The sequence below is a fragment of the Tursiops truncatus genome, chromosome 16, assembly GCF_011762595.2.
Source record: "Tursiops truncatus isolate mTurTru1 chromosome 16, mTurTru1.mat.Y, whole genome shotgun sequence".
Taxonomy (NCBI): Eukaryota; Metazoa; Chordata; class Mammalia; order Artiodactyla; family Delphinidae; genus Tursiops; species Tursiops truncatus.
Window position 1 is genome coordinate 80920532 of NC_047049.1, and position 18823 is coordinate 80939354.

General features: G+C 51.2%; 1 protein-coding gene across 2 annotated transcripts; it reads left to right on the forward strand.

Moving 5' to 3' along the window:
- The first annotated feature begins 40 nt into the window (after positions 1 to 40).
- On the forward strand, positions 41 to 18023 carry FAM89A (family with sequence similarity 89 member A). Of its 2 annotated transcripts, XM_033841986.2 has the most exons (3): positions 41 to 313; positions 9475 to 9603; positions 16914 to 18023. In XM_033841986.2, the coding sequence occupies exons 1-3, from the start codon at positions 41 to 43 to the stop codon at positions 17175 to 17177; spliced, it is 666 nt and encodes a 221-aa protein (XP_033697877.1). In that variant the 3' UTR covers positions 17178 to 18023. The 2 variants fall into 2 exon arrangements, with proteins under 2 accessions (XP_033697877.1, XP_033697879.1); XM_033841988.2 differs by lacking the exon at positions 9475 to 9603.
- The last annotated feature ends 800 nt before the right edge of the window (positions 18024 to 18823 follow it).

Here is an 18823-nt window from a genome sequence, read left to right on the forward strand (position 1 = left end):
GCGGCGCAGGACTTGAGGGCTAGCGGTCTGGCCGGGCGTAATGAGCGGGCCCGGGGCAACCGGCTCGGTGCGCGGGCTGCGGGTGGACGGGCTGCCCCCGCTGCCCAAGAGCCTGAGCGGGCTGCTGCACTCGGCGTCGGGCGGCGGCGCGTCGGGGGGCTGGAGGCACCTGGAGCGGCTGTACGCGCAGAAGTCGCGCATCCAGGACGAGCTGAGCCGCGGGGGCGCTGGCGGCGGCGGGGCGCGGGCCGCGGCGCTGGCCGCCAAGCCTCCTAATCTGGACGCCGCGCTGGCCCTGCTGCGCAAGGAGATGGTAAGGGAGGTCCACGGGCTGGGGCGGGGGTCCTTCCCCTCCCGGCTCGCCGTCCCGGGAAAGTTCGCCGGAAGTCCCCGCGACACCCGCCTGTCTCCGGCTCTTTTAACCCAAGCGCCGGCGCCGAAAGAGGGACGCTGTCCGCTCTGTGCCCGCGACTGGACCCTCGCCCTGGGAGGGCACCCCTCTCAAAAGGCAGCTTTTTGGAGACCGGGCTCCCCTAGTCCGGCCCCAGCTGGCTTAGAGACCCGGGAGGCGCGGCGTGGGGCTGGCGCTTGGCCTAGGGCCGGGGGCGGCTGGTCACCCCTCCCCAGAGGGCAGCAGAACCCCCGGGTCGGGGAGCGGCCGTCGCTGCGCGCGAGGGCTTCAGAGCTGTGTGCGATTGTGTTCTTCTGCCCTGAAGAGGAACAGCTTTTTGTCCTTGCGAGTGTAGACGGCAGATGGGAACAGCCCTCGCCCCTCCCCCGCGCCCGAGGCGGCGCGTGCAGAATTGGATTACGGCGGAGCGGCTCCGGCCCACAGATGGCCGTGAAAGCCACCGCTCGACCTGACCGTGTCCGCGCGGTACGGCGACACCCCGAGCCCGCTCGGGGGGAGTGGGGCGGTGGCATCCTCGCCGTCTGGGTGAAGCCCGTGCAGGTTCTTCAGGTTGTGTCCGGGCTCCAAACAATGGGGCTTAGTTTTTCGCAGTCGTTGGGAAGTATGTTAGGTGTTTGTGGACCAGGACGCACGACTTAGGGTGACGCCAGAAGCAACTCAAGGACAGGGATTTGGGTGGCAGGGAGCCTTTCTCCAGCCTTCTCCAGGCTTAGGCCAGCCTAGAAGAGAACAGAACTTCCTCCTTCTAACCCTCCCGCAGGGCCCCTGAGCACCTTCCCCTGGCCACCCTCTCTCTTTTTAGAATTTGCCCATTCCTTTTACCTAGTGCAGGTTTTTCCCCTCTCCTGGCACAGGTAAATACTTTATTAAGGAAATCTGATATATGAAAACTACTTTTTCCCCAAGAATAAATTTACCAAAAAATTTATAATAGGAATCCTTTAAATATGCGTCGAGTGCATTAAGATATTCTTCAGAAAAATTCAACTTATGAATTTTTTCAGGAGCATATCTGTTCTGAAAACTAAGAATTAAATCTAGAAAAACAGCCTTAACACCTTTTAATCAATTAGATATTGTCTTCCCGCCCCCCCCCCCGTGGCTGCCACTGAAGTGATTTCCAGTTCTCTACGAAAAGATTTTTCTAAGCTTCTTACAGAATGACTTAAATTCCAAGCCAACTGTTCTAAATTCATTAATAAACATTAATCGACACCAGCATTGCACAGCTGGTAAGCTGTGTTTTAATTAGATAAATGTACACCGAGTATGTTTACAGCCTGAACTTGGATGCAGCATAAATACGGGGGTGAAATAGGAAGACCCATCCTGGTTAAGTTACCAGAACAGAGACAGGAAAACCTCAGAGAGGTTTTTTCCTGTTGTGAAGCTCTCCCTGCTTTGTGAAAGTGCTTTGGAGTCTCACACACTCCCAAGTGGGAGTAAACATGCCCTTCCCGAAAGTGTTTTTCCAGGTCCCTCCTGGTGCAACTGAAGTATAGCCACAGCCTTCTCATTATGCCTTGGACCAGAGCTCTCTCAAAGCCTAACTATCTGAAGCACAAGGAAAGTAAACAGCCATCTTAGGTCTGTCTGATATTTAGCTGAGAACAAGACAAAATATGGCTACAGGCCTTGACAGGTCCCTTCCAAGAAACATCACGAGGTCTTTCGAAGTACTCTGGTTTTCTGGCTTTTTGAGATTTACTAACCTAGGGCGGTGGGGTCTGAGTGGTCACCTCAAACTGAGGCTCCCACTGGGGGGCCTTGCAAGATCAGAACGGAGAGTTCGTGCCTGAATTATCTGCCTAGTAGTTTGTGTTGATCTATTGACTCTGAAGGCCTGAGGTCAGATCTGTGTCAAGGGACCTAACCAGAAGTCCTGGCAGAATGAAATTAGTTCCTTTTGAAACAGTCCTGTGCCAGCGCAGAAAGAGGGCTAGCTTCCAGCAGCAGTAGTGCGGAAGGCATCAGAACGTGGCTGCATTTTAAGAAGAGAGAGGATGAGAGGACTCTAGCAGCACAGCCAGCCCGAAGGGCGCTCCCATTGGAATAACGCAGGAGTGGACATTGCAGCTGCGAGGGGCCGGGGGCCGGGGCCAGGTGGGTTGCGGAAAGCCTCCAGTAGCAAAGGAAGGGGTTGAGCCGGAGAGCTGGCTTGGAAGCGTTGATGTGATAGCAGGGTGCTGAGGAGGGAGAGCTGGGCCTGGCAGACGCTAGAGGTATGGTCGGGGCAGGTGAGAGCCTCCAGCAGCATGGGGACCCGGGAATGGGAAACAAGAATCAAATGGGGACTACTTCTCTGAAACAGAATCTGCAGGAATTGCTGATACAATGTTAGGAGTCAGGGACAGTGATGCTGAGGAACCAGAGATGACTTAAGTGTTTTAATGGAAAGTACAGCTAAGCAAAACAACGAAAAATTACAGTCCTAGCACCTGGAGATAGTCACTGTTAATATCTGGGTGTATCTCCCGATAGGCACAAGGTAAATGCTTTCCTTACATCGTCTTATTTGAATTTTATAACTTTTCCACAAGAGAGGTACTGAAAGTGTCTAGTTTAAAAAATATGACTCAGAATTTAAGTAACTCACCCAAGGCGGACAAACTCAACCAGATGTGTCCGGCCCCAAGACCCTGTTTAATCACTGCATTTTAGTACTTTTGGGGGGCACATATTACAAATATTTTCTAGGTCAGTGTATCCTATAATGTCTTCCCTCACTCCATAGTGTGCCATTATATGGCAGTAATAACCTTGACAATCCATCATGGGGAAAGTGGGGTTCATCACAGCACTAGGGGCGTCAGGAGGAGTGGCTGCTTATGGGGGAAGGTGGTTTGCCATTACATCAGCGGAAGAGTATGTTAAACATTTCAGAATGTGGAGCTGGAGGCTGGCAGAGTCTGGCCTGGAGATAACTGATTGATGCACGGTGAGGGCAGAACCTGGGGAAGCTGGTGTCCAGGGGCGCCCGTGTGGGCAGAGGTTCTGTCCCATGACTGGCGACGCCCTGCTCTGCTCTGAGAGTGCTGGTTTCCTGTCCTCACAACAGGGTAACTCTGAATTCTGTGCTCCTGTGACTTCCCTTCCCCTCCCCTAGCGAGCTCGTTTGGAGAGCTGCGAGGGTCACACAGATGCTTCTTGCTCTTTAGACCTGAAAAAGTCCTTTAAAACAAGAAGCTGAGATTGTTGTTTGTTTGTTTGTTTTCCAACATCAGAGAATAGTTTTGGATCATATTCAACAGATGTTGACCAGGTGTCTGCTAGTTATAAAGTGTTGTGGAGGACACAGAGGTGAATAGGAAGTATCTAGGTGTTAAGAAGCTTATAACATCTGGTAGAGGTGGGCCTCTTTGCAGCAATATGATCGCTGTAGTTTAGACCACTTGTCATTTTTTCATGTCTGAAGACTCTGTGTTAGTAATAGAGACTCAGTTTGAACCAACTCTTGCAAAAGGAGAACCTTGTAGGGCTGCATGTGTACAGAGACAGACTAGAACCAGGGTTGATGGGGAACCTAGGAAGGCCACTGTATTCTCCTTTCCCCTCCTTTTTATGTAAAAAATTTTTCCCCTACCTTTTGGAATGTGGCTGCCGAAAGTGTCCACACTCCCAGGTTCAGCCATGCTTCGTTTTTAAAAATATTTATTTACTAAGATGTGCAACAGAATGGCTCCAAGGAAAAAAAAAAAAAATTTATTTACTTATTTGGTTGCGCCGGGTCTTAGTTGCAGATACAGGGCTCCTTAGTTGTGGCTCGCCGGCTCCTTAGTTGTGGCACGCAGGCTCCTTAGTTGCAGCTCGCCGGCTCCTTAGTTGTGGCACATGGGCTCCTTAGTTGTGGCATGCAAACTCTTAGTTGTGGCATGCATGCTGGAATCTTGTTCCCCGTCCAGGGATCGAACCCAGGCCCCCTGCACTGGGAGTGCAGAGTCTTGTCTACTGCACCACCAGGGAAGTCCCTCAGCCATGCTTCTTACTGCCACTTTGAAAATACTGTGTGGAAGGATGCCAGTGGGTCCAGCTTGGTGGGGTCTGGCCAGCCTGGGCCAGCTATCAGTGACCGAGGGCAGGATGGTATTTTACTATGATGGTATGACCATGTGGATGGGGTTCGGGGTTGGGCATCCCTCAAAGAAAGAACAATTTGCAGAAATGGAGCAGGGGGCAGCTGTTGGACAGCCAAAATACTAGATGTCTACCGCAGACCTTTTTCTGGATAAGAATACTTTGCCCTCAAGGCCCCCATAGTTTCAAAGATTTTTATCTGCCACGCTGACAGGCTAGCTTGGCTCAGAAGATCTTGGTTGGCGTTTCAAATCCTTGCGTGTGGTTGAAGGACACAGGCGATTCTCAGGGTCCCCAGGGACCTGGCACACGCCTTTCCCTGCAGGGTTCTTCAGAGACCACTGGCCAGCAGCCCTGTGGGGTTAGCGCATCAAGCTTAGGTCCTCAAAAGCGTCCCACGGAAGCGGAGAGACACAACGAGTGCCTCAGCCGTGGGGCTGGGAGATGGCCGTGTCTGTCCTCGGAGACACGGAGTCTGTGTCTTCTTGGGTTCCACTCCTCAAACCAGCAGCACGTTCTAGTAGCTTTGAAGACTCTTGGCCTCATTTTTTTTTCTTTTTTTCTTCAAACTGTCCAGCAGTTACTTTGGTCACCCACTTGTGCGTGAGTGGGAAGTCACCCGCGCAGAACTTTCGAGTTCCAGAGCTGCAGTGGTTTGGGTGAAGAATTTAATCTGAGAAAAAGGATTTGATTCCTGAGAGCAGCAAGACTTACCTTTCCCGCATTTCAGTTGAGACAACAGCTAAAGGCCTGATGAGCTTGTCCAGTGAACTGTATTCTAGGAGACAGGCGTGAGCTTGAGTAGTCCAGATCCCTGCAGCGTTCAGTCCTCGTCCTACACACGAAACTAGCGTCTCAGAGAGCAGGTTTGAGTCTTTAAATGGGTTTCTGGTTGGAGGTCCAGTCTCGAGCCAGGCCTGTGAAATGCCATCTGAGGTAAGAGCATTAGCTCCCAGTGCAGCGTTCTTGGTCGACCTTGGGCAGAGGCGACTGGGGATGGCCGCTGGCCTTTAGTATTGTCTTTGTGTTTCCACTGGTCTTCTCACCAGTATGGCATATCTTGGTGTTCCCCAAATGGACCAGCAGCCCCAGAGTCCCCTGTGGTGCTCGCTAAAAATGCAGATTCCTGGGCCCCTTCCTATACCAACAGAATCAGAGTGGGGGAGAGGCAGAATCTGCATTTTTAGCAAGCTCTTTGAGAGTTGGGAAGCGCATGAGCCGGGCATCGAGAGCTTGGATCCTGTTATCCAATTATGTGATATAACTTGGGCGAGCCTCTTCGTTATTTTAGGCTGCAGGTCCCTTATTGGGAAAATGAGATTAAATGCCATAAAGGATCCAGTTGGCAATAGTAGTATAATTCTTTTCCCCTCATGTTTTTATGGGTCATTGTGGTGCCTATGGAAGACATTTGCTCTGTCATAAAATAACGTGGGCACGGGGGCAGGTCCTCCCTAATGCAGTGTGCTTAGTGCCCCCGAGGACCCTTGCACAGCTATACCTGCTTACAGATCCACTTAATGCAAAGGGCTGGGAGCAGAAAAGGAAGAAGGGTGTAAGTTTGCTATTCTTGGACTTGGTTCATCAGAAATTTGGCTGTCTACAATAGTTCTTAAAGATTTTAGGCCATTCTCACCCTGTGTAATACCTGTCTCCATCCCGGTATCCACCCAATAAAAGCAAAAGCTAAAAGTCTATATGACAGCAGACTTGTGTCTATGGGGTCATTGGCCTGGTTTCATTCCCTTTCAAGGTTATCTCTAAGTGAGATCATACTTATAGTCTTTGTTTTGTTTTGTTTTTTGCGGTACGCGGGCCTCTCTCGCTGTTGTGGTCTCTCCCGTTGTGGAGCAAAGGCTCCGGACGCGCAGGCTCAGCGGCCATGGCTCATGGGCCCAGCCGCTCCGCGGCATGTGGGATCCTCCCGGGGCACGAACCCGCGTCCCCTGCATCGGCAGACGGACTCTCAACCACTGCGCCACCAGGAAAGCCCTATACTTATATTCTTAAGATTTGAAGATGTAAAGGATTGAAAGATATGTTTTTGTTCCACTTTCATCTTTTATCTATTGCTGTACCTCCCTGTAGAGACTCTAAATTCACATTTTCCCTAACTCAGAAGTCTCTCATGAATAGCGCTGCCCTTCTGCTTTTTCTCCCCCTTTTGGTTAAAGTCATTCATCTGTTAAGTGTGGCTCTAAAAGTGCCCCAGTTGTTGGCACTTTGGGTGCCTCTTTGTTTACAGAGCCAGTGCCCAGGCCTTTCTGCACCCTGCAGCCATCAGTGTCTCCCGCTCTGGGCCCGGGCCTGACGTTGCTGTAGATCTTCGAGGCAAGGTGGGCAAGGATGTTCAGAGAGGGCCCAGGACGAGGGCCACAGTCCTCAGGCAGTTTCTCCCACCCAGCAGTGGTCAGAAGCTGCGCAGTTTTGCTCCTGCAATGCCTGCCTCAGCACTACAGGGACTTCAGAACCCAATTTGAGAAGCTAAATTTTTCACGATACTGGATAAGAAACCTTATGGACAGATCACAGAGTCCCTGAGCAGGAAACCAGCCCTGAGACTGGCCAGGTCAGACGTTTGCCCCCTCTTGCCCAGTGCTGTTCTCCAGAGCCCTGGCCTCCTGTTCACCTCACTCCTTGCCCACATTCTCCAGATGTTTCCAAGTGATAAGTAGGCAGGGCTCACAAAGGCTGCTCCTTCTTTCCTGTGGCTCATTCCCCCACAGACATGACAGAGATGTTCATTCTCCCCCAAGAGACAAACCCTTAGCCTTCCTTGCGGAGCTGCAGAAATTGTTTAAGAGAGGTGGCCTTCTCAGTTTTCATGAGCGCTCTCTGTTCACTTCCGTGATGGGCCCTAAGGAGCCGTGGGCTGGCCTCGTTTTGCAGGTCAGAGAATCCTGTCTTCAAGTATTCGGGGAGGGAGGTGCTGTCCTTGACTGGAGAAGTGGAGGGGGTGTGTGTCCTCTGATCTCTGCTCTCTAGGGGAGGGGTAACGTCTGTGGGATGCGAGGCCTGTCCCAGCCTGGGGAGGCGGGGCTGAGGAAGATTACCAAAATACATATGGAGACTAGAAACTTGGAAGGAGGGTGTTTGGTGTATTCTTAGGTTGTCAGCTGTACTTAAGATTGGCAATAAAATAGCCAAGTTCATGCAGGTAAAGAGAACGGCAAGGTGTTTAAAATCCCTTATAACCACAGATATGCACATTAAAACAATAAGGTATCATGTTTTACCTAAAAGATTAGCAAAGATTGAAAAGAATGATCATAGTGATGGTGTGGGTTCTGGGAAATAAGCGCCGTAAAACAGAATGGGCACCAACCTCTTTCTCTTGCTTCTTACGTCAGTTTTCTAAAAAACACTAGGTGCTGACACAAAGTTTTCTGTGTATTGTCCAAGAACTCGGTTTTCTGATTTTTAGCTTCAGATGCTCTTCCTTAACTGCATCTGCTCTTGCAGAGAGGCAATTTCAATTAGTTGGATATCATTCAAGAAAATGACAAAATGCAAGCTAACCTTCAAATGTGTGTTGAGTTCCAACGTGTCATTAGTAAGTCGTGTTTTTTCCTCTAGTCCCACCTGATTTTTAGCCTCAACTGCATACACGTTTGCATTCATCATCTTGAGTAATGAACTTTCAGGCCTTGGACACAAATCCTTGATGAATGGTCTGCTGTTTGTGGCCCCAGGATTGGGGAAGGACTGGAAGGAAGGCATCCCATTCCCCTTCTCTGCCTTCTCCCCTGCAATTTCATTTTCATAAATTTATCTTACAGAAATAGTCACACAAGGGAATAACAGTACTTGTACAAGAATATCTTTTGCAGTGATATATAGTAGTATTCTATAATAATAATATATAACAGTGATAGAATACTGTATAGTTGTTGAAAAGAATGTGGTAACTATGTAAATAAACATAGGTGTTCAAGGTATGGAAAAGTTAAGTTACAAAACAGCACATGTATACATGTGTGTATGCATGGTGTCTTGAGGGACATATGCTAAACAGCTAAAAGTGGATATGTTAAGAACAGTGGTTCTTAAATTATGGTCTGAGGACATCTAGGGGTTCCCAGATCCTTTCGGGGGTCCGTAATTATGTGGTGGTCACATTGACAAATGTGATTTTCCAAAATAGTACCTAAGAAAATGTATCAATATTTCGAGGAGCTAAATAATTCAGTGAATCATTTTTCCACATGTTTCACATAACCAACGCTTGACACGTGGTTAAAAGGTCCATTCAGAGTGCGAGACTGGTGGGTTTTAATGAAACAGTATGAAAAGCTCATTGTCCACACTGGAGCCACCTTAAGGATGAGGCCAGGTTTATTTCAACCAAAAAAAGCATGTTACAAGGATCAAGTACAGAGCAGATAAGCCAGAGATTAAAAAGATTTACAAAATCTCATTTATAAAAATGTTATTTATATTAACAATGGGTATAGTGTTTTGAATGGATTAATATTAAAGTTTCTCAGTTTCAATTTCCAATAAGGTAACTACTGATAGGTATAACCCACATAAACAAGAGATCTTGGGGACCCTCGATAATTTTAAGAGTATAAAGGGGTCCCAAGACCAAAACATTTGAAGATCGCTGCTTTAGAGCATGAAATTACGGAAGACTCTTTGTATAATTATGAGCCGTTGACTTTTTTTTTTTTTTTTTTTTTGCGGTACGCGGGCCTCTCACTGCTGTGGCCTCTCCCGTTGCGGAGCCCAGGCTCCAGACGCACAGGCTTAGCAGCCATAGCTCACGGGCCCAGCCGCTCCGCGGCATGTGGGATCTTCCCGGACCGGGGCACGAACCCGTGTCCCCTGCATCGGCAGGCGGACTCTCAACCACTGTGCCGCCAGGGAAGCCCCCGTTGACTTTTTAATAGTTAGAATATTTTATTTTTGTAATCGGGAAAGTTAAGGAATGTACAAAGACGTTTCTTAAAGACAACAGTTGATCGCTTTTCTTCATCTTCACCTAGGACACAACGAGAGGAAATGGGCTTCATTGGTACTATCATTACTTTAGGTCAGAGATGAGCAAGGACGTCTTCATGAGAACTGCTGAGTTGCAGAATGGGCTCCATCCATCAGTGCGGATGCCTTCTGGTGTAAGCAGAAAACTCCACTCAAACTGCCCTTCCTGGTCGAGGAGTTCACGGGAGAGTGTAGAGGTGGGCCGAGCTTTGGGTCTGGCCTAATCCCTGGCGAGGCCATACACCTGGTCTGTTTGCTGACTCTGAGTCACCGGGGCTCTTCCGAGGCAGTCCTCAGCTCAGTGGGGCCACAGTGTTAACAGGAGACGAGGCTGACTGATGTGCATCCCCCTGGGGAGGAGCCGTGTGACGGATGGAAGCCTGCTTAGGGAGCCCAGGATCACAGCATGCCGGGGAGCTCGGGGTCCTGCAGGGGCAGCTCTGTCCAGCTCCGGCTGCTGAGTTCATAGCTTTTTCTCTATTAGATCAACACCGATGAAGCTGTTCTCTTTGACTTTCCTTTTCTAAACAGTATGCAGGTCAGCGTCCTTCTGTCAACACATCCTTTATTCAGAAACCAGATTACGGTCCATTAGTTACTGCTTTATTGCATTCCAGTCCTGTGGGTGCACACTAGACACTCCCATTAAATTGGGGGCATTTACCAAGTCTTGTCTAAAATAAATTTACAAGCTGTTCATTGGATATGCTTACTCATTCATTACGTTTTCAAAAGATAACTTTGAAAGTTCTCTCGTTATGAATTAATACGTATTCACAGTAGAAAATCTGGAAAATTCAGAAAAGCCCCAAATAGAAGGCACTTGTGATCTCAGCAGCTTGCCGCACCGCGGCTGACATGGCGGCGTCTCCCCGTGTCGTCTGTGCAGGCGGGGAAGCTGAGGGTCCGGCATGGACGCTGGAGTCCTGCCACCTGCTTGCAGCCCCCTGCTCTTAGTGAAGGGCCTGCATCTTTCAGGGCTTCAGTTTCCTCATCGTAACAGAATCCACACCTACCTCACAGAACAAGGATGAGGATTACCTATTTGTGTACAGCTGAGATCTTCTACTCCACGGTCCCCAGAAATGAACTGGTTAGCTGGTTAAAAGTTACGTGAGGGACTTCCCTGGTGGCGCAGTGGTTAAGAATCTGCCTGCCAATGCGGGGGACACGGGCTCGAGTCCTGGTCCGGGAAGATCCCACGTGCTGCAGAGCAACTAAGCCTATGTGCCACAACTACTGAGCCTGTGCTCTGGAGCCCGTGAGCCACAACTACTGAGCCCGCGAGCCACAACCACTGGGCCCGCGCGCCTAGAGACCGTGCTCCGCAGCAAGAGAAGCCACCGCAATGAGAAGCCCGCGCACCACGACAAGGAGTAGACCCCGCTCGCCCCAACTAGAGAAAGCCCGTGTGCAGCAACGAAGACCCAACACAGCCAAAAAAAAAAAAAAAGTTATGTTTTAAGGCTTTTGATAGACATTGCCAGTGAGTCCTCCAGAAAGGTTTTACAAGCATGCAGCCCTATTATTACTAGTTTTTAAAATTAGGAGTAACGTGCTTGTTGGAAAAAAAATTAAGCAGTACAGAAGGCGGTGAACATCCAGTCCCACTTTCCAGAAGTAAATTCTGCTAACGGACATTTTCTCTTCTAGTCAGAAGCTTGCACATGTGTGTGCATAGATGTATAAAGTGAGATCCTACTAAACATACTATTCTGTACCTTGAACTTTCGTGCCAAATGGTGTGTGTTGGTCAGTGTCCTACTCTAGTGCTTAGAGAGCTGCTCTGTCTTTTAAATGACTGCCTGGTTTTTATTGTATGACTATAATATAATTTCTTAAGTCAAGTTCCTATCATCCGTTATGTTCCGAACTAAACTTTTACCCGACAGACTTTTTCCGCGTCTGTCCCCATATTTTGGGGCCCCCTGTACTGTAGTTCCCGATTCTATAGCTTAACTTTGCATCTGTACATCCCTCGCCCCATGTGAGGCGGGGTAGTTTTCATCTTAGGTTGAGGCATCACAGCGATAGCAGACAGAGGACTACTAGGGGAGAGGGCTCATTGCCCACACTGGCACCAGATCTGCTTCCCCCTCCCCTGGGCCCAGGCTCCTATACGGAGCTGGGTACAAATGAGGCCATTTCCTTGTATGTTTGTCTTGTTTTCTACTCGCTGCTGTGTTTGGGAAGAAGTTGCACCAGTGAATTACCCCAAATTTTGTTTTTAGTTACTTCAATAAAACAGACTCTTTTTCTTAAATGTATTTTTGACTTCTGAGAAAATCCTAAAATTTTTCATGATGCTTTGTTTTCAATCAACATAAATCTCCCATGAAAGTCTTCTTGCATCTTCTAGGCCTTGTACCCTAATGGTAATGTTTCTATTATAATCTGAAAGTCAGGAAGAACTTCCTCCTCAACACCACCCTCCAAAGATATCCAGAGGCTGGGTGACCCCAGACCCAGCTGGGAGCCACCACCCTGTCTGAGGTGTATGCATGGGGCCAGCCCACTGTGAACTCTTGAAACCGTCGCGAGCGAGGGTTGTTCAGGATTATCCGGCCCCGTCGTTGGAGATGCCACGGGTTGGTGAGCACCTGTGCGTGCAGCAGGCAGCGTGCAGGGAGCTCTGCTCGTGGGAGAAGTTCAGGAAGGAGGCAGGAAGCCTGACCTGGGAGAGGAAGGAATCACGCTAGCAGTTTAAAGAGATGGAAACGAGTGGCTTGTTCTGAATTGTCTCAGAGGTGTAGACCAAGGGGCTGCAAATGGCAGGGTCTTAGAATTCTGTGTTTTTCTAAACTGAGCCTGTCTGAATTTTTCAACTGCACTTTCAAATAAGAGCTGCATTTTCTGAATCCAGCTGTGAATGAGGAGAGCAGCTGTCCTTTAGGGACCCGTGGGAACACGTCTGTAAGGTGACAGGCTTCTGCTCGCAGGGTGGGGACAGTGGCGAGGGTTAGTGGGCTTGCTGAGGGCATGTTCCCCTGCCTAGCCCCGCCCCCCCCCCCACCGCCGCCTCACTTTCTTCGGGAATGATGAGAAGTTCTTGTTCATGGGTGATTTCATCATGTCCTAGAACATAATGGCAGTTGAGTTCTCTTGGCGCCAGTGTTGAGAGCCTGCTTTCTGGCCTGTCATGAGTTTGTCTTCCAGCTGCAGATGGCTGGCTCTGTAACGAGCGCTCAGGAAGGAATCTTGGTTTTGTGCCTTCTGTCAGGCAAGAGGTGAGTGCTTTTTTGATGACGTGGCGAGAACCACGTGTTCTGTGGCTTTCCTCAGGGGGACCTTGGTTTGGAGCCAGGGGCCTGCGGATCTTAGTGCGACCCACTGCCAGGACGCTGCCAGGTGTCCTCTGGGAGGGCACCGAGGTCTCCACGGCGAGGTGCTTTCCCTCAGGCAACCAGTATCCGAGTTTCCTCTGCAGGGTTCTGCGCTGGGTGCTGAGGGACCCAAAGGGCAGATGGGTCCCTGCCATCTGAGCTCCTCCTACAGTAGGAGAAGGAAGACCGTGTGTGTACCCACAGCATAAGGTAGGGAGTGATAAATGCCATGAGACAGGCAGAGGAGGCAAGGGAAAGCAAGGAGCGCTGGTGGCTGAGCCCATCCGGGTCTGAAGAGTGGAGGAGACCCTGGGGCTGGGCTTCAACAGATGTAACTGGAGACAGCCAGGGGACACTCGGGGTGAAGGGGCCTCAGCCTGAACAGTGCATGAGGCGCAGGGGAGCAGAGTTTCAGACCAGATCAGGGGATGCTGCCTAGGGATTTTCAATTTACATCTAGAAAATTCAAGTGAAAATGTTTAAACAAGCGCAGCTGGGGGAGAGGGGGGGTCCTGGCTAGGAAGCTAGGTTGTTCCTAGCTTCCTGTTTACTTGCCCCATGTCCTCCTAGCTAATCTGGAGGATTGCTGGTGAATCAGAGGAAGTGGAACCTAGCACCCGAAGAAGGAGGCCCCGAGAAGCTGGGTGGGGTGTGGGCGTGTGCGTGCACGTGTGTTGTTTTTAAATCCCTGCAATCCTGCTCAGTTAGTCCAAACGCTTGGCATCCGCCGGCTTGTGTAACAGGCATGTACAGGGCTGCGCTGTATTCCTAGGCTGGTCAGACTTGGTTTCTAGGCCAGCTTTCTGCCCGATGACAAGGCAGCTTTGTGAATCACCAGCTGCCGCGGTGCAGAAAGGTCCAGGTCATGATCCGACTCCCAGCCTAGTGCGTCTCCCACGTAGGCCTGGGAATGCCTTGGAGAACCTTGGCACCTAAAGAGAACAGCCTGGAACCTCGCTTCGCGGGTAGCACGGCATCGTGGGAGGTCGGGGCCGCTGCAGCCTGTCAGGGGTTGTAGAGCCGTGGAGCCTAGTCTTCTGCCTTCACCTGTGCCCACTGCATTCCAGTGGCCCAGCAGGGTGACAGACCTGGGCCAGTAGCATGTCACTCCCTGGTACTTCTTTTTCCCTTAACAGTTTTGGGATTCCCCCAACCCTACTGGTATCAGAGTGACCCAGTAGAAGCATCTCCAGGATTCTGGATGAATGTTTGCTATGACTTTCAGAGCAAATACTGGTGTGCTCTCTGGAAGGTGTGATGACTTCCTTTATTAAAGTTTATGTCCCCTGTATAAAATCCTAGAGAAGGTAGGGCCGTGTGAATTTGCCAAGTCTGAACCTTGTGGCTTGGTTGTTGTATTCAGATCCGGATACCGTGGAGGAGGCTTTGGAAAGGCCAGAGGAAAGAACTAGATGGTTAATAGAACAGAGTCATCACGAATAGTGGAAGGACTGAGGATATTAGCTCGGAGAAGGCAAATGGTTTAGGGGGTGAAGGTGGTGGAAAGAGATTATCCTCAAATATTTAAAAGGTGGTTAAGAAAGAGAGTAACTAAATTTGTATGTGCAGCGGCGACACATAGCATCTAAGGGCTCGCAGAGTTTGACTTGGTATAAAGAATAATTACATCGGTTTGAAATGAACTAGCTGGTTTGCAAGGTCCTCCTTGTTGGGGTTTGAAGTAAGACACGGGAGGGCCTTTCCTCCTTGAGAGTCTGCAGTTACCACTGCTTCCCACAAAGCAGGCTGACGGGGAGAGCGTGCATCCAGTGTGGCCGCCCCGGCGACGCCACGCACACCCCGGGCCGGATCAGGGCTCAGCTGGCGGAGGAATGAGGCGGCACGCGGGCGCTGCCCTGGCCGGAGCCCCGAGGTCCCTGCCATTCCTTTCCAAGCTGAAACCCTGCAGGCCAGCAGAGTGGAAAAGAACAGTGAAGAGGGAAACAAGGGTGGCAGCAGCTGCCGCTCTTTTCAGGAGCTGAACAGTTGGTCTGCGGTGCTCTCGCAGCTTGGACCGGGCCGGCGGGTGGGCGCCCGGGGCCGCGCCGCGCCCTGGATGCAGCGCCGCGCCCCGATACGGTGCCGCGCCCCCTGCCGGCCTGCGGTTCCGGGCGCCCAGGACAGTGCCTACACGTGGCCCGGGAGAGGCAGACGGATACTCCCGTCAAGAACCCTGGTTCTTCACTAGAACTGGACTTCAGGATCATCTGCATAATTTTTAGAACACAAATGTCAGGGACCCACTCTTCCGACATACACACGTATATTGTGCGCGCGCGCGCACACACACTCATTAGGAATAGTGGTGGTGTCTTGACCCGACAGTGGGACATTGTGGCCGCCGGTCACCTCTTGGTTTGCCTTCCCTGTTCAAGGTGTGCTTTGGAGAGTAGGATGCCTTGGGGCACGTCTGTCCTTCAGGAAAGCCTTCTCCCAGGCGCTCGCCATTCGTTGAGGACTAAGGAGCGGTGGTTTAGGACACAGAGCCCCAGTGTTTGCGTAGCCACAGATTATCTGGCCCGAAGCCTCCGTTTATTGACAGGTTGAGGGCAAGGGCCTCAACAAAGCCATGGAAAGTGCCGGAGCTGGGCCTGGAGGCCACGCCCCCGGCTTGTGGCGAGGTCTCTTCCTGGGAACAGCTTCTTTAGGAGTTCTAGGTAGAAGGAATTCTAGAATAGAGGGAAACGCTCCAGAAAGAACAGGACCCGCATCTCCGTCTGGGTCTTCCTTTGAACGTCCTGGCTATTATGCAAAGGCGGTGCGAGGGGCTCCGTTTCTGTGGTCTGTTCGGCTGTACTGGAGAGAGGGCTGGTGACTGGGCGTGGTTGATGGTGTGAAGAGTGACCTGGAGTTTATCGCCCAGTCTTGTCACCAGGTGACCGCTCCTTCCTGGGCCCTAGCTTCCCTTGTGCAGAAAATCTCACTGCTGGGTAATATTAAAGACTAACTCCTCTGATACTCCCTGCGGTTTTCTGTGGACTGTTCCCTGGGCATCGCGACCCCTTTGGCCTAGCGCTTGACACACAGGAGGCATTTGACTCCTGTTTATTTAAATGGCTGATATTTCATTTGATCCTCCCAATAGATTAAGAGGAAGTATTCCATTTTGTCATCAGGTGAGGCATAGAGATGATAAATCTGGCATCTTGTTTAGAGTGTCTCCCCTCGAGACTCCGTGAGGTTTGCCACCCGGCAGCACTGCTCAGTGTTCCCGTCACCAGTGGCCTCAGGCCTGGGGCCCGAGTCAGAACCCGCAGGCTTAGCAAGATCCCCAAGTGGTTCTCATGCACAGGAAAGTGGAGATGCGTTGGTCAAGGCTGCATTTCTAGGTGAATTAACCCTTCTCCCTTTGGGATTGATGGAAACGTTGCATCCATCGCCTGTCCCGACTGTGCTCTCTTCCCTGGGATGGGCCGCGGGGAAGGGAGGAACCTGAGGGTAAACAAATACGTGACTTTTAAATGTTCTTAGTTCTGTCATCACCTGTGGAAATAGTTCCCAGGAGAATCTGGAGAGGTCCCGGGTCTCACTAGGCTGATTCGGTGGCCGCTGTGGCGAGTGATCCCACAGCCATCTCGGGAGGAGGTGTCCTCTTGTCCAGAGGAGAGGGAGTCTGACCACTTGTGAGCCTGGAGACGGAGCTGGTTGGAGGGTGCGCGCTCCAGGGGGCAGTGTGTGACACTGACTGGTGAGCCACTGGCGGTGGCAAGGAGACTGTTGGCCCAGGGAGGAGAGACGGCCGTAGCAGGGCAGGCACACGTGGGTCTTCTCTGAATCTGATCGTGGCAAGAGGAAATGACACCCTTGAGTCTTGCCGTCCAATGTGAAGCCAGCTGGGGCTTGCAGAATGTGCAGAGCTGTTGCACCACAGGGCGTGCCGGGGCCCCCGCTGCCCTGCGGGTGTGGCCCTTCCCTGACATGTTGAGTAACGTCTGAGGCGTGGGCATCACCTAATTAAGGTTTTCTCAGAACTGGAAATCCGAAGCATTCAGGTGATGCTCTGCGTCGTTTGCCGCGTGGATGGAATGTGCAGGCGCGAGCACATGGCTGGCTGAGGGTACAGCTGAGGTGACACTGCAGTGCTGACTTGTCGTTTTTACCTGCCTGCCCCTTCCCTCAAGGTTGGCCTCCGACAGCTGGACATGTCCTTGCTCTGCCAGCTATACAGCCTCTACGAGTCCATCCAGGAGTACAAGGGAGCGTGCCAGGCTGCGTCGAGCTCAGACTGCACTTACGCTCTGGAGAACGGCTTCTTCGACGACGAGGAGGGCTATTTCCAGGAGCAGAGCCCCCTGCACGACAGGAGGGAGCGAAGCCCCCCGAGGGACCCCTCACCGCCCGTCTCCCCGCTCTGCAGCGCCGACTGGATCCTGGAGTCCATCTAAAGGACCCAGGAGGGAGGCGACTGTCAGCGTGTGCTTCTCCTCTCCTCCCCCGCTGCGGGCATCCCCGGGCCAGTGGGACCTGTGCTGCCCGTTTAGTTTGCAGGCAGGGAGATCTGCCTGGGCGCGGGGCCTCTGGCCATTTCGGGGGCCGCTTTCTACTGAGGTGACCTGGAGGCGTTCAGCAATCTCCTCACAGCCTGGCCCTGAGGCCCTGCGGCCAAGGATTTGTACTGAGAGCATGATGAGAGGGTCCCTGGAGAAGACCTGCTCGGGTATTTTGTGCGAGATGAGAGGACCCGTGTGTAGCTGGCGGCTTTCTCACAGGTAGGGTTTGCCTCCAGTTTACAGTGTAAGAGAGCGAACACTTCCCTGCTGCCCTTCCTCGGTGTGTTCGACAGCCCTTCTTGCTGTTTGCTGAGCTCCGAAGCCACTGGGTTGAGCTGTATTTATTTGTCAGCTGCATTACTCATGGTCCAGTGACTCAGTAAAAGCTTTTCCCTGAAACAGTAAACATTTCAGGTCACACCAATCAAGAGAACTGCATTCTCTTAACCTGTCAGAAATTTTTGTATCATCGTTTGTCCATCAGATGTGGGAGGAAGGAAGATAGTACAAAGATACTTCAAACCGGGGGGAAAAAACTGGAGCAAGCTGTGTTTTGTGTCTCTCATGGTAAGGCGGTGAACGTTTCAGGTTTTAAAGATTCTGAATGTCAGCTACTATGTGAGAAAGCAAACTCTTCCACTCAAAACGGTCGTCACCTTAAGCCTTACTATATTTATTAAAATCTTTCGTGCACACTTTATGCTTTGTAGGTTACAAGTGAGGATAAAATGCTAAACTGTCTGTGGTTGTGTATCGATATTATTTTGGTCTGAATTAAGAATCATCAACTTGAATGCGTTGAATCCGATCAACTGCTGAAAGAAAATTGCAGTTTGTTTTCTTGCCATTAAGAATCTGAAAGCAGCTTTATTCCTCTCTTAGCTCGTTCCTGGAGTTGTTTTATCAGTAGACTGCGGCTGACAGTTCCGTCTCAGGGCTGTTCAGTCACTGAATACTCTGGGCCCCTCGCTTCTCTTCTCTTCTCTCCTTTGGTGCAGTAGTTGCTTATCAGCACCTCTTTGGGGTCAGAGAGAGGATGTAGAACTCACCATCGTGAAGCAGCATGTTGACAGCCTGTCATGTACACAACCCCATGTCAGGGATTGGGGTGATAGGCAGAGAAGGAAAAGCCTTCCCGCTCATTTGCTGTGTTGAAAGTCACCGTTAAAATGAGGGGTGGCAGGAAACTGCCTTCAGCGAGTGGCGGGACTGTTCGGTGCGGAAAATTCATTTTATTTATTGATTTTTGGCCGTGTTGGGTCTTTGTTGCTGCGTGCGGGCTTTCTCTAGTTGCGGAGGGCGGGGGCTGCTCTTCCTTGCGGTGTGTGGGCTTCTCATTGCGGTGGCTTCTCCTGCTGGGGACTCTAGGCGCGCGGGCTTCAATAGTTGCGGCACGCGGGCTCAGTAGCTGTGGCTTGCGGGCTCTAGAGTGCAGGCTCAGTAGTTGTGGCGCCCGGGCTTCGTCGCTCCGCGGCATGTGGGATCTTCCCGGACCAGGGCTCGAACCTGTGTCCCCTGCATTGGCAGGCGGATTCTTAACC

Excerpts from the sequence above, each read along its gene's own strand:
- FAM89A (XM_033841986.2), top strand. The coding sequence starts at position 41 with ATGAGCGGGCCCGGGGCAACCGGCTCGGTGCGCGGGCTGCGGGTGGAC. Across the intron at positions 314-9,474 it reads CCCTGCTGCGCAAGGAGATG|GACACAACGAGAGGAAATGG; the intron begins GTAAGGGAGGTC and ends ATCTTCACCTAG. Across the intron at positions 9,604-16,913 it reads CAGTGCGGATGCCTTCTGGT|GTTGGCCTCCGACAGCTGGA; the intron begins GTAAGCAGAAAA and ends CCTTCCCTCAAG.